Source organism: Mya arenaria, chromosome 5 (genome assembly GCF_026914265.1).
Source record: "Mya arenaria isolate MELC-2E11 chromosome 5, ASM2691426v1".
NCBI lineage: Eukaryota > Metazoa > Mollusca > Bivalvia > Myida > Myidae > Mya > Mya arenaria.
The window spans coordinates 9,624,822-9,638,934 of record NC_069126.1 but is presented as its reverse complement, the minus strand read 5'-3'; the positions used below and the strand labels follow the sequence as shown (position 1 = coordinate 9,638,934).

At 41.4% G+C, this 14,113-nt stretch overlaps 1 protein-coding gene across 2 annotated transcripts in view; it reads left to right on the top strand.

Annotated features, from left to right (window-relative positions):
* LOC128234652 (WD repeat-containing protein 37-like) overlaps positions 1–14,113 on the top strand; it is a 50,043-nt gene that overhangs the window by 13,241 nt on the left and 22,689 nt on the right. For both annotated transcript variants that reach the window (XM_052949021.1, XM_052949020.1), the window contains exon 3: positions 11,313–11,383. In XM_052949021.1, the coding sequence (XP_052804981.1) occupies positions 11,313–11,383 (71 nt within the window). The remainder of the gene's footprint in view (positions 1–11,312; positions 11,384–14,113) is intronic.

Here is a 14,113-nt window from a genome sequence, read left to right as displayed (position 1 = left end):
GGCAGGTACTTTGAATGAAGGAAAACACGGTTTGATATTTTTTTCAGGGCTTTTTTGTGGCCGATTTTTGGCTACTTGCCAATCATCAAAGCCATGTTTTTTTCCCAATTTACTGACTAAAATTTCATGAATGCATTTCTTTCCAAAATGATGAATAATTTTTCTTCGGTTTTGACAGAATTCTTCTAATAACAATTAAGAGAATATCCTTATAATCTTACCATCTTACAACAAGAAACATAACTCCATTTTAACCCTAAATACAAATTATGTCCCTTCAATATTATTTTATTTTTTTATTTTCTTTTGACAGGCACCTTTTTACATTCTTAACCAGTTTTTTACCAAGGTAAAACAAGGAGGGCTATACTATATGGCCCTTGAATTTTTTTTATTATTTTTTTTTTTTTAAATTTTATTTTAATTTCTTTTGAAAGGCATATTTGTATATTTTTTACCACATTTTCATAATGGGAAATCAAGTTATGTGAATGACTTGCGTCATTTTTCGGGTGGTGGGAGGGCAGCATCAAAGTCACCTTATGTATTGAATAATTATACCCCCACAAACGAAGTTTGAGGGGGTATATAGGAGTGAGCTTGTCGGTCGGTCTGTCTGTTGGTTGATCAGTTGGTCTGTCGGTTTTCATGGTTTCCGGACGATAACTCATGGAAGGCTAAACAGATTTGAACAATTTTTGGTACACAGGTGTAACATCAGAAGATACAGGTCAAGTTCGATATTGGGGCTGGTGGGGCCAAGGTCAAGGTCACTGTTACTAAAAATAGAAAAACGGTTTCCGGACGATAACTCATGAAAGGCTAGACAGATTTGAACAATTTTTGGTACACAGGTGTAACATCAGAAGATACAGTTTGGTACACAGGTGTAACATCAGAAGATATAGATCAAGTTTGATATTGAGGCTGGTGGGGCCAAGGTCAAGGTCACTGTTACTATAAATAGAAAAACGGTTTCCAGACCATAACTCATGAAAGGCTTGACAGATTTGAACAATTTTTGGTACACAGGTGTAACATCAGAAGATACAGGTCAAGTTCGATATTGGGGCTGGTGGGGCCAAAGTCAAGGTCACTGTTACTAAAGATAGAAAGACGGTTTCCGGACGATAACTGACGAAAAGCTAGACAGATTTGAAAATTTTTTGGTACACAGGTGTAACATCAGAAGATACAGGTCAAGTTCGATATTGGGGCTGGTGGGGCCAAAGTCAAGGTCACTGTTACTAAAGATAGAAAAACGGTTTCTGGACGATAAATCATGAAAGGCTTGACATATTTGAACAATTTTTGGTACACAGGTGTAACATCAGAAGATACAGGTCAAGTTCGATATTGGGGCTGGTGGGGCCAATCTCAAGGTCACTGTTACTAAAAATTGAAAAACGGTTTCCGGAAGATAACGAATGAAAGGCTAGACAGATTTGAACAATTTTTGGTACACAGGTGTAACATCAGAAGATACAGGTCAAGTTCGATATTGGGGCTGGTGGGGCCAAGGTCAAGGTCACTGTTACCAAAAATAGAAAAACCGTTTCTGGACGATAACTCATGAAAGGCTAGTTTTTCTTGTCAACAGTGTAACTAAATTACTCAACAGATTTAAATAAAACAATACATGCATGATAAAAGAAGATGCAGTGTGCAGTAACCTTGGAGTTATGGCCTCTTTTCAAAGGAATGGTTTGCCATTCCTGTGTCCAGGCGGCATTTGGGGGTATCCGTTACTCCTGTGACAGCTCTAGTTTTGACATAAATAGACCAAACTTGGTAATATTACATAGTTATTGTATTCACTTCTAAGTCAAAGCGGTGAAGTCGAGCGCGCTGTCTTACGACAGCTCTTGTTATGATATGGGTTCCTATTAAACCAGAGCTAAAAATGTTTTTTTTAATGTGATATATCTGGTTTCTAAGTGAAAATTAATCAGTCAAACAAATAATCATGTATACCCAGTACTTGATAAAACCACATAAACTATTGTGGCCCCAAATTGTTATTTTTTCCATACCAGCGTTTGGCAGGTACTTTGAATGAAGGAAAACACGGTTTGGTATTTTTTTCAGGGCTTTTTTTGTGGCCGATTTTTGGCTACTTGCCAATCATCAAAGCCATGTTTTTTTCCCAATTTACTGACTAAAATTTCATGAATCAGAATGCATTTCTTTCCAAAATGATGAATAATTTTTCTTCGGTTTTGACAGAATTCTTCTAATAACAATTAAGAGAATATCCTCATAAATCTTGGCAATTTGTCGACAGAGGTACGAGTGGCCAACTCCGAATAGTAAACTATGTGTATACTTTTTATACAAAAGTACCGAGTAGCTAATGATTGGAAAGCTTCTTATATTATGGTGTTTATTAATTTGTACGAAAACTTACCTTCAAATAATGGAAAATATTATATGTAAGGGGTTAGTAGGTGACCTGATATGGGATATCCATATTGGGTGCGAGCAAAGTGGAAAAAATTTTCTACCCCTTTAAAATGCTTTTTATTGCAATTAATAGCTCTGTGGCTACAAATGCCCTGGTTTAAAAAAAACACAAAAATATGGCTTGTATTTTTTATCAGTACACAAATCATATGCATTTTTCATTAATGTTTAATTATTATTTTATTTTTTTCCATCAACCTATATTGTGCCCCTTTAAGATGCAAAACCCGTTTAACTTCCTGTTTATAGAGTTACTTAATTGCATCATAAGGCAATAGTGGTTGGCTGTGAAATGATGTATTTTCTGTTTTGATTTGCAATTGTTTGTAATTGTTGTCTTCCTTAAACACTAAATGAAGAGTATGAAGATGTGGGGTTTTCGTGTCTTTATTTTTAGACTGAATACAAAATGATAGTTTGTTATTTCTCTAATTTTCAACTGACACTGACCAATGAAAATAACACCCTTTAAAACATTAAACAATTGAAAAATCACATCAATTCTCCACAAAACAATTCTTATGTAATGATATCCATGTCTTGGCACAGTCTTGGTTAAATATGTTAAAATGGACACTCTAACAGTGGCTTGCACAATGATATAATATTGTTGATTTCCCTTAAAGTTTTGCCTTCATGTGATAAAATCATGGCACTTCAGTTTGTTTTTCTATTCCTTAGTCATTACAGTCACTCCAAAACAAGCTATGTAATGTTGAGTATGAGAAAAGGAAAAACTGACCTTAATAATGGTTATTAATGAGTTTGGCAAATACTGTGGACGATTGGCTGTGTGAACAGGGATATGAAACATGCGACATTATAACGCTTTCTCTTTTGCAACATTTATTCTTCCTGACTGTTGTAATATTGTATATTTAGACAGGATGCACAATTGCTGATTCCTGATTTGGTGTTTTCATCACTGTACTGAAATATTTATAGCTAATGGAATATTGATTGAGCTTTTCAATGATCATTTAATTAAATTAATTAAAAAGTAGAGTGGTTTTTTTTTATTCTACAATTTGAATTAATACCGTTTGTTGTCCTGTTAATAATGCCTGGTGCGTTTCTTGGTAACCCTATGCAAAAATAAGAACCATTTTCCCCCACTGAGCAAACATTTAAAATCCACCAAATTCGAAATAAAAAATATGAAATACCAACTACGCTTGTCACAAATACCTTAGTATCACCAAGACTGTAGGTGGAGTGGACAGCCCACCAATAACCAACCACCCATCAATAACCCCTGCATAGTAGCTGTATACACACCCTGGCCATAATTTCTCAGAGCATCATTGCCTTTTTAGCTCACCTGTCACTTTGTGACAAGGTGAGCTTTTGTGATCGCCTTTTGTCCGGCGTCCGTCGTGCGTCGTCCATCAACAATTTACTTAAAAGACATCTCCTCCTTAACTGCTGGGCCAATATTAATAAAACTTAATAGGGATGTCCCTTGGATGGTCTTCTATCAAAGTTGTTCAAAGAATTCATTTCCATGCAGAACTCTGGTTGCCATGGCAACCAAAAGGAAAAACTTTAAAAATCTTCTTCTCCCAAACCACAAGGCTTAGGCCGTTGATATTTGGTAGGTAGGATCACCAAATGGTCCTCTACCAAGATTGTTCAAATTATGGCCCTTGGGTCAAAATTGGCCCCGCCCCGGGGGGGGTCATGGGTTTTCTCTATATGTTTATAGTGAAAACTTCAAAAATCATCTCCTCTGAACTTACGTGGCTTAGAGCTTAGATATTTGGCATGATTCATCGTCTAGTGGACCTCTACAAAGTTTGTTCAAATTATGGCCCTGGGGTCAAAATTGGCCACACCCCGGGGCTGATGGGTTTTCTCTATATGTGTTATAGTGAAAACTTAAAAAATCTTCTCCGAACCTGAGTTCATTAATAAAAGCAATTAAACTAATTCTTGTTGTTCATTCACCAGACTCCATGTTATCATCACTGTTCAACATATCATCCTCTTACTTGATATACTCCATAAGTCCTAGCTTATTCCAGACTTCTAAAAAACCTTAACTACTTTGAACCATCCAGATTTCTTATCAAACCAATGTGCAATATATGACAGGTGAGCAATTCAGGGCCATTTGGCCCTCTTGTTTTAGTTTACGAGTTAAGGTAAGCATTGTTCATGTGGACTCATGAAAGGCCCCCGGCATGTCTATTAGGTTATCCACGTTTAATAGGACATGTATGTACAGATATGTTGAGATATATCGGTGAAAATAATAAAAGATCATCAGATTAATTTGATTAATTATTGTCATTGTTTTCACAGTTACTGGATGCCATGAAAACAATCACAATAATTGATTGATTAATTAGTTAAACACAAGATTTTTTAAAGCTTGAACTAATGAATGGCAAAATTGCTTTCCTTCATTATGACCGAGTATGGGAAATGTTGTTAATTAGTCGGTGGTGGTATATTGAGTGTGAACATGCATATGTTTCAGTTTATTCCATGTGCTTTTGTGACCCAATATTAGAATCACAGTTTAATCATCGAGAATATAGATTATAAAGAATTCTATAATATCACTTGAATGCATGTATATCAGTTTCAAATGGCCTTATTAATTCATAAGCAAAATGTTATCCTCATTTGATGTTTAATAATGTAGGTCAAAGCCTTAAGTTTCAGTTAAGTTATAGCTAGAGAACTTACTGTACATAGTGATTGTAAATTAATTGTCTTTCATTTTCCTCCGTAACCATTGGTCGACTGATGTGAAATATGGACCCATAGATATAGATATTTTACTCCCAAAATGTTGTGAGTCAAACTTTAATAGGTATGAATGAAACAAGCTTAAAGCTTCCAATAAAAATTCTTAATTTACAAAATTATGTTGTTACACTAAGTTTTCAAGTCCCAAGGAGGTTGTGTTGAAGAAGTCTCCAGGAGGTTGCCTAGAAGTAGTCTTCCGAAGGTTGTGTAGAAGTAGTCCCCAGGAAGTTGTCTAGAAGTAGTTCCAGGAGGTTGTCTAGAAGTAGTCCCCAGGAGGTTGCCTAGAAGTAGTCCCCAGGAGGTTGTCTAGAAGTACCGTGTAGTCTCCAGGAGGTTTTCTAGAAGTAGTCTCAAGGAGGTTGTCTAGAAGTAGTCACCAGGAGTTTGTCTAGAAGTACCGTGTAGTCTCCAGGAGGTTGTCTAGAAGTACCGTGTAGTCTCCAGGAGGTTGTCAAGAAGTTCCGTGTAGTCGCCAGGAGTTTGTCTAGAAGTACGTGTAGTCTCCAGGAGGTTGTCTAGAAGTACCGTGTAGTCTCCAGGAGGTTGTCTAGAAGTACCGTGTAGTCTCCAGGAGGTTGTCTAGAAGTACCGTGTAGTCTCCAGGAGGTTGTCAAGAAGTACCGTGTAGTCTCCAGGAGTTTGTCTAGAAGTACCGTGTAGTCTCCAGGAGGTTGTCAAGAAGTACCGTGTAGTCGCCAGGAGTTTGTCTAGAAGTACCGTGTAGTCTCCAGGAGGTTGTCTAGAAGTACCGTGTAGTCTCCAGGAGTTTGTCTAGAAGTACCGTGTAGTCTCCAGGAGGTTGTCTAGAAGTACCGTGTAGTCTCCAGGAGGTTGTCTAGAAGTACCATGTAGTCTCCAGGAGGTTGTCTAGAAGTACCGTGTAGTCTCCAGGAGGTTGTCTAGAAGTACCATGTAGTCTCCAGGAGGTTGTCTAGAAGTACCGTGTAGTCTCCAGGAGGTTGTCTAGAAGTACCGTGTAGTCTCCAGGAGGTTGTCTAGAAGTAGTCTCCAGGAGGTTGCCTAGAGGTAGTCTCCAGGAGGTTGTCTAGAAGTACCGTGTAGTCTCCAGGAGGTTGTCTAGAAGTACCTTGTAGTCTCCAGGAGGTTGCCTAGAGGTAGTCTCCAGGAGGTTGTCTAGAAGTACCTTGTAGTCTCCAGGAGGTTGTCTAGAAGTACCGTGTAGTCTCCAGGAGGTTGTCTAGAAGTACCGTGTAGTCTCCAGGAGGTTGTATAGAAGTACCGTGTAGTCTCCAGGAGGTTGCCTAGAGGTAGTCTCCAGGAGGTTGTCTAGAAGTACCATGTAGTCTCCAGGAGGTTGTCTAGAAGTACCGTGTAGTCTCCAGGAGGTTGCCTAGAAGTACCTTGTAGTCTCCAGGAGGTTGCCTAGAGGTAGTCTCCAGGAGGTTGTCTAGAAGTACCGTGTAGTCTCTAGGAGGTTGTCTAGAAGTAGTCTCCAGGAGGTTGCCTAGAGGTAGTCTCCAGGAGGTTGCCTAGAAGTACCTTGTAGTCTCCAGGAGGTTGCCTAGAGGTAGTCTCCAGGAGGTTGTCTAGAAGTAGTCTCGAGGAGGTTGCCTAGAAGTACCGTGTAGTCTCCAGGAGGTTGCCTAGAAGTAGTCTCCAGGAGTTTGCCTAGAGATAGTCTCCAGGAGGTTGTCAAGAAGTACCGTGTAGTCGCCAGGAGTTTGTCTAGAAGTACCGTGTAGTCTCCAGGAGGTTGTCTAGAAGTACCGTGTAGTCTCCAGGAGGTTGTCTAGAAGTACCATGTAGTCTCCAGGAGGTTGTATAGAAGTACCGTGTAGTCTCCAGGAGGTTGCCTAGAAGTACCATGTAGTCTCCAGGAGGTTGTCTAGAAGTACCTTGTAGTCTCCAGGAGGTTGTCTAGAAGTACCGTGTAGTCTCCAGGAGGTTGCCTAGAAGTAGTCTCCAGGAGGTTGCCTAGAGGTAGTCTCCAGGAGGTTGTCTAGAAGTACCGTGTAGTCTCCAGGAGGTTGTCTAGAAGTACCTTGTAGTCTCCAGGAGGTTGCCTAGAGGTAGTCTCCAGGAGGTTGTCTAGAAGTACCTTGTAGTCTCCAGGAGGTTGTCTAGAAGTACCGTGTAGTCTCCAGGAGGTTGTCTAGAAGTACCGTGTAGTCTCCAGGAGGTTGTATAGAAGTACCGTGTAGTCTCCAGGAGGTTGCCTAGAGGTAGTCTCCAGGAGGTTGTCTAGAAGTACCATGTAGTCTCCAGGAGGTTGTCTAGAAGTACCGTGTAGTCTCCAGGAGGTTGCCTAGAAGTACCTTGTAGTCTCCAGGAGGTTGCCTAGAGGTAGTCTCCAGGAGGTTGTCTAGAAGTACCGTGTAGTCTCTAGGAGGTTGTCTAGAAGTAATCTCCAGGAGGTTGCCTAGAGGTAGTCTCCAGGAGGTTGCCTAGAAGTACCTTGTAGTCTCCAGGAGGTTGCCTAGAGGTAGTCTCCAGGAGGTTGTCTAGAAGTAGTCTCCAGGAGGTTGCCTAGAAGTACCGTGTAGTCTCCAGGAGGTTGCCTAGAAGTAGTCTCCAGGAGTTTGCCTAGAGGTAGTCTCCAGGAGGTTGTCTAGAAGTACCGTGTAGTCTCCAGGAGGTTGCCTAGAAGTAGTCTCCAGGAGGTTGTCTAGAAGTACCTTGTAGTCTCCAGGAGGTTGTCTAGAAGTACCTTGTAGTCTCCAGGAGGTTGTCTAGAGGTAGTCTCCAGGAGGTTGTCTAGAAGTACCGTGTAGTCTCCAGGAGGTTGTATAGAAGTAGTCTCCAGGAGGTTGTCTAGAAGTACCGTGAAGTCTCCAGGAGGTTGTCTAGAAGTACCGTGAAGTCTCCAGGAGGTTGTCTAGAAGTACCTTGTAGTCTCCAGGAGGTTGTCTAGAGGTAGTCTCCAGGAGGTTGTCTAGAAGTACTGTGTAGTCTCCAGGAGGTTGTATAGAAGTAGTCTCCAGGAGGTTGTATAGAAGTAGTCTCCAGGAGGTTGTCTAGAAGTACCGTGAAGTCTCCAGGAGGTTGTCTAGAAGTACCGTGTAGTCTCCAGGAGGTTGCCTAGAGGTAGTCTCCAGGAGGTTGTCTAGAAGTACCGTGAAGTCTCCAGGAGGTTGTCTAGAAGTACCGTGTAGTCTCCAGGAGGTTGTATAGAAGTACCGTGTAGTCTCCAGGAGGTTGCCTAGAGGTAGTCTCCAGGAGGTTATCTAGAGGTAGTCTCCAGGAGGTTGTCTAGAAGTACCGTGTAGTCTCCAGGAGGTTGCCTAGAGGTAGTCTCCAGGAGGTTGTCTAGAGGTAGTCTCCAGGAGGTTGTCTAGAAGTACCATGTAGTCTCTAGGAGGTTGTCTAGAAGTACCGTGTAGTCTCCAGGAGGTTGTCTAGAGGTAGTCTCCAGGAGGTTGTCTAGAAGTACCGTGTAGTCTCCAGGAGGTTGCCTAGAGGTAGTCTCCAGGAGGTTGTCTAGAAGTACCTTGTAGTCTCCAGGAGGTTGTCTAGAAGTACCTTGTAGTCTCCAGGAGGTTGTCTAGAAGTACCGTGTAGTCTCCAGGAGGTTGTCTAGAAGTACCGTGTAGTCTCCAGGAGGTTGTCTAGAAGTACCGTGTAGTCTCCAGGAGGTTGTATAGAAGTAGTCTCCAGGAGGTTGTATAGAAGTAGTCTCCAGGAGGTTGTCTAGAAGTACCGTGTAGTCTCCAGGAGGTTGTATAGAAGTAGTCTCCAGGAGGTTGTATAGAAGTAGTCTCCAGGAGGTTGTCTAGAAGTACCTTGTAGTCTCCAGGAGTTTGTCTAGAAGTACCGTGTAGTCTCCAGGAGGTTGTCTAGAAGTACCGTGTAGTCTCCAGGAGGTTGTATAGAAGTACCGTGTAGTCTCCAGGAGGTTGTATAGAAGTAGACTCCAGGAGGTTGTCTAGAAGTACCGTGTAGTCTCCAGGAGGTTGTATAGAAGTAGTCTCCAGGAGGTTGTCTAGAAGTACCTTGTAGTCTCCAGGAGGTTGTCTAGAAGTACCGTGTAGTCTCCAGGAGGTTGTATAGAAGTACCGTGTAGTCTCCAGGAGGTTGTATAGAAGAAGTCTCCAGGAGGTTGTCTAGAAGTACCGTGTAGTCTCCAGGAGGTTGTCTAGAAGTACCGTGTAGTCTCCAGGAGGTTGTCTAGAAGTACCGTGTAGTCTCCAGGAGGTTGCCTAGAGGTAGTCTCCAGGAGGTTGCCTAGAAGTACCGTGTAGTCTCCAGGAGGTTGTCTAGAAGTACCATGTAGTCTCCAGGAGGTTGTCTAGAAGTACCGTGTAGTCTCCAGGAGGTTGTCTAGAAGTACCGTGTAGTCTCCAGGAGGTTGCCTAGAAGTAGTCTCCAGGAGGTTGTCTAGAAGTACCGTGTAGTCTCCAGGAGGTTGTCTAGAAGTACCGTGTAGTCTCCAGGAGGTTGTCTAGAAGTACCTTGTAGTCTCCAGGAGGTTGTCTAGAAGTACCGTGTAGTCTCCAGGAGGTTGCCTAGAGGTAGTCTCCAGGAGGTTGTCTAGAAGTACCTTGTAGTCTCCAGGAGGTTGCCTAGAGGTAGTCTCCAGGAGGTTGTCTAGAAGTACCTTGTAGTCTCCAGGAGGTTGTCTAGAAGTACCATGTAGTCTCCAGGAGGTTGTATAGAAGTACCGTGTAGTCTCCAGGAGGTTGTCTAGAAGTACCTTGTAGTCTCCAGGAGGTTGTCTAGAAGTACCGTGTAGTCTCCAGGAGGTTGTCTAGAAGTAGTCTCCAGGAGGTTGTCTAGAAGTACCGTGTAGTCTCCAGGAGGTTGTCTAGAAGTACCGTGTAGTCTCCAGGAGGTTGTATAGAAGTACCGTGTAGTCTCCAGGAGGTTGTCTAGAAGTACCGTGTAGTCTCCAGGAGGTTGTATAGAAGTAGTCTCCAGGAGGTTGTCTAGAAGTACCGTGAAGTCTCCAGGAGGTTGTCTAGAAGTACCGTGTAGTCTCCAGGAGGTTGCCTAGAGGTAGTCTCCAGGAGGTTGTCTAGAAGTACAGTGTAGTCTCCAGGAGGTTGTCTAGAAGTACCGTGTAGTCTCCAGGAGGTTGCCTAGAAGTACCTTGTAGTCTCCAGGAGGTTGCCTAGAGGTAGTCTGCAGGAGGTTGTCTAGAAGTACCGTGTAGTCTCCAGGAGGTTGTCTAGAAGTACCGTGTAGTCTCCAGGAGGTTGTCTAGAAGTACCGTGTAGTCTCCAGGAGGTTGTCAAGAAGTACCGTGTAGTCTCCAGGAGGTTGTATAGAAGTAGTCTCCAGGAGGTTGTCTAGAAGTACCTTGTAGTCTCCAGGAGGTTGTGTAGAAGTACCTTGTAGTCTCCAGGAGGTTGCCTAGAAGTAGTTTCCAGGAGGTTGTCTAGAAGTACCTTGTAGTCTCCAGGAGGTTGTATAGAAGTACTGTGTAGTCTCCAGGAGGTTGCCTAGAGGTAGTCTCCAGGAGGTTGTCTAGAAGTACCTTGTAGTCTCCAGGAGGTTGTCTAGAAGTACCGTGTAGTCTCCAGGAGGTTGTCTAGAAGTACCGTGTAGTCTCCAGGAGGTTGCCTAGAGGTAGTCTCCAGGAGGTTGTCTAGAAGTACCGTGTAGTCTCCAGGAGGTTGTCTAGAAGTACCGTGTAGTCTCCAGGAGGTTGTCTAGAAGTACCTTGTAGTCTCCAGGAGGTTGTATAGAAGTACCGTATAGTCTCCAGGAGGTTGTCTAGAAGTACCGTGTAGTCTCCAGGAGGTTGTTTAGAAGTTCCTTGTAGTCTCCAGGAGGTTGCCTAGAGGTAGTCTCCAGGAGGTTGTCTAGAAGAAGTCCCCAGGAGGTTGTAAAGAAAAAGTCTCTAGGAGGTTTTCTATAAGTAGTCTCCTGGAGGTTGTCTAGAAGTAGTCCCCAGGAGGTGGTCCCTGGTTGTCTAGATGTAGTCCCTATGAGGTTGTCTAGACGTAGTCCCCAGTAGGTTGTCTAGAAGTAGTCCCCAGGAGGTTGTCCCTGGTTGTCTATTCAGGAGTACCCCCCTTGACTGTGGGTTGATATGTACATCTCGTAATAACTATTTAGGAGTAAACCCCTTGACTGAGGGTTCATTTGTATAACATAAGGTTTTACTTTATCATATGTTTCTGTACTTCCAGGTCCCGACTTCACCACTTGTTTGGACAGATTGAGAAGGAGTTTGAGACACTCTATTCTGAGAACATTCTCTGTAAGTATAAAGACTGGGAGTGAAAGATGGAATATAGTAATATACCAGCTGTAATTTTTAATAATAAGGATCTTCTTACGTCCCACAGGGTCAAGCTAAGCACACAATACTTTTGTTTGTGATTATTATGCCCCCTTTTGAAAAAAGTGGGGTATATTGTTTTGCACATGTCGGTCGGTCGGTCGGTCGGTCTGTCTGTCGGTCGGTCGGAATACCAAATGGTTTCCGATCAATAACTTGAGAACGCTTTGACCGAGGGACCTCATACTTGGTATGTGTATTGGTCATCACCAGCAGATGAACCCTATTGATTTTGAGGTCAGTGGGTCAAAGGTCAAGGTCAGTGTGACCTTTACATGAAAAACGGTTTCCGATCAATAACTTGAGAACGCTTTGACCCAGGGACCTCATACTTGGTAGGCGTATTGGTCATGACCAGCAGATGAACCCTATTGATTTTGAGGTCAGTGGGTCAAAGGTCAAGGTCAGTGTGACCTTAACATGAAAAACGGTTTCCGATCAATAACTTGAGAACGCTTTGACCCAGGGACCTCATACTAGGTAGGCTTATTGGTCATGACCAGCAGATGAACCCTATTGATTTTGAGGTCAGTGGGTCAAAGGTCAAGGTCAGTGTGACTGTAAGCTGAAAAAAGGTTTTCTGATTGTCCATATTTTTTTAATGCATGCACAGATGATTGGGATTGATGTATAAATGTTTGTATAGAAATGATTTTCTTTTATGTTACTATTTTAGTTGGGCATTTATTTGCCTTCTTAAGTTATCATAAGTAAAGTACATCTTATGCAATTTTGGAGAAAATTTGCCTCAAGCTCCTCTATCCACTAAGTGCCATGTTTGTTTCAAACTAAGATAGATGATCATCAAGGATATATTTTCTTCAGTAAAGTTTTAAAGTAAGAGTATTGTTCTGATATTTGTCTTATATAGTAGACAGTAGAAATTTATATGTCACTAAATGCATGAGTTGAAGTATCAGTTTTCAGTGAACATCTAGTTTAATTATGCCCCCCTTCGAAGCAGAGGGGTTATATAATTGCTTTGCACATGTCGGTCGGTCTGTTGGAAGACCAAAGCTTGTCCGAGTGATAACTCAACAATTCCCGGACCTATGGTCATCAAACTTGACATGAAGATTAGGTATGTCCAGTAGATGACCTGCCTCATATGCATCCAATGACAAATCAGCTGTCATTTCAGTCCATGCATATTTCATTCAATTGTCCAAATATTTCTGGCAACTTGGCGCTCAGGGGGCATAATGTTTGACAAACATCTCTTGTTGGTGTTTTATTTTCTCTTTTTGAAGGGTTTTGAGATTTTAAAATGAAATTGTTCTATTGCAGACTTCCCGAAAGTTGAAATAAGTGGCAGACATTCGGTCTGACAAGACATTAAAATCTGTCAGACCGAAAGGAAATCTGTCAGACCGTAACGAAAGGAACAAAAACGAAGTAATAACATTGCTTTATTCATCAATAGCAGCTTATTTCTAAATAAAGGCTTTATAGTATGTCTCTTATGAAAATCATCAGTCTGTCAAAATTCAAAAGTTCTTTTGGATATTCGAAACACTCCTCATCAATATCGGGGTTAAAGTCCTGTTTGTCACGAAGAGTGTTAAATCTCCATTTCAAGAGCCAGATGTAAGGACTTTCAAAGACATGATTTACAGAATCCTGCATTTTCTCAGTATCAGACACAGGTAAAGGTTCTGTGGCGAGGTCTTTTACATCCTGCTGGAATTCCTGCTCAGAAACGCTAGAGACTTTTTCAGTGTTGGACAGGGTGACAACCTCCTGTGATGCCAATGGTTCTGGTGTAGTCTGTTCGATTATATGCGCAGGCACATCTAGACTGCCTAAAAGTACAAAATTTATCATGGACAGTGGATGTACAAATAAACTATTTTTTTTTTTCACAAATAAAATGCCTTTCTGGCCTTCACAACATGCCAAATATTATATTACAGTGGTGAATTTAGATTATACTTTTGATAGCTTATAATGGATTTGTTTTTTTTACAGAATAAATTAATTTTTAAATTTATGAAGGTAGAGCTATTTTTTAAAGATAAAAATAATGCCTACCAACAATGTGTCCATAGCTTTCTGTGGATGGAATGTTATATTTCTGGAGGTTTGAGTTTCACCATCGTCATTGCAGGTTATTACTTGCTTTTCTTTGTCAATAACAAGTAATTTCCTATTTCTTTGCAATTTCACAAAATAATTATTTCATGACATTTCGTTTTATATTCATTTTCCTTTCAGAGCATCCATCGACCGATAATATTCTCTTTCTTTACCTAGCATTCGTAAACTGTTAGAGAAACCATGTTGGTTGCGCAAATGACTGATAGTATGTAACTTGCGCGACGATTGGTTATTCTACGGGCACTGTGACCGACGGCTTTCGGGAAGTCTGCTATTGGTTATAATTTGTATAAATGAAAAAAGACTATCAGAATTATTACAAGGCATTGGGGTAGGTGTAGTTATGTGGTAAACATTTCATTATTATAATTTAAAATGTGTTAAATGTTCATAAAATTATTAGAATTAGGAATTAGTGGGATATCATCCTCGGCACCCCAGTGTATTATAACCTATATTATATTATATAGGTTATAATACACTGGGGTGCTGAGGATGGTGGCATATATGCATCCTGCTAGATTGGCAGATTTTGTATTTTTTGTAACTATA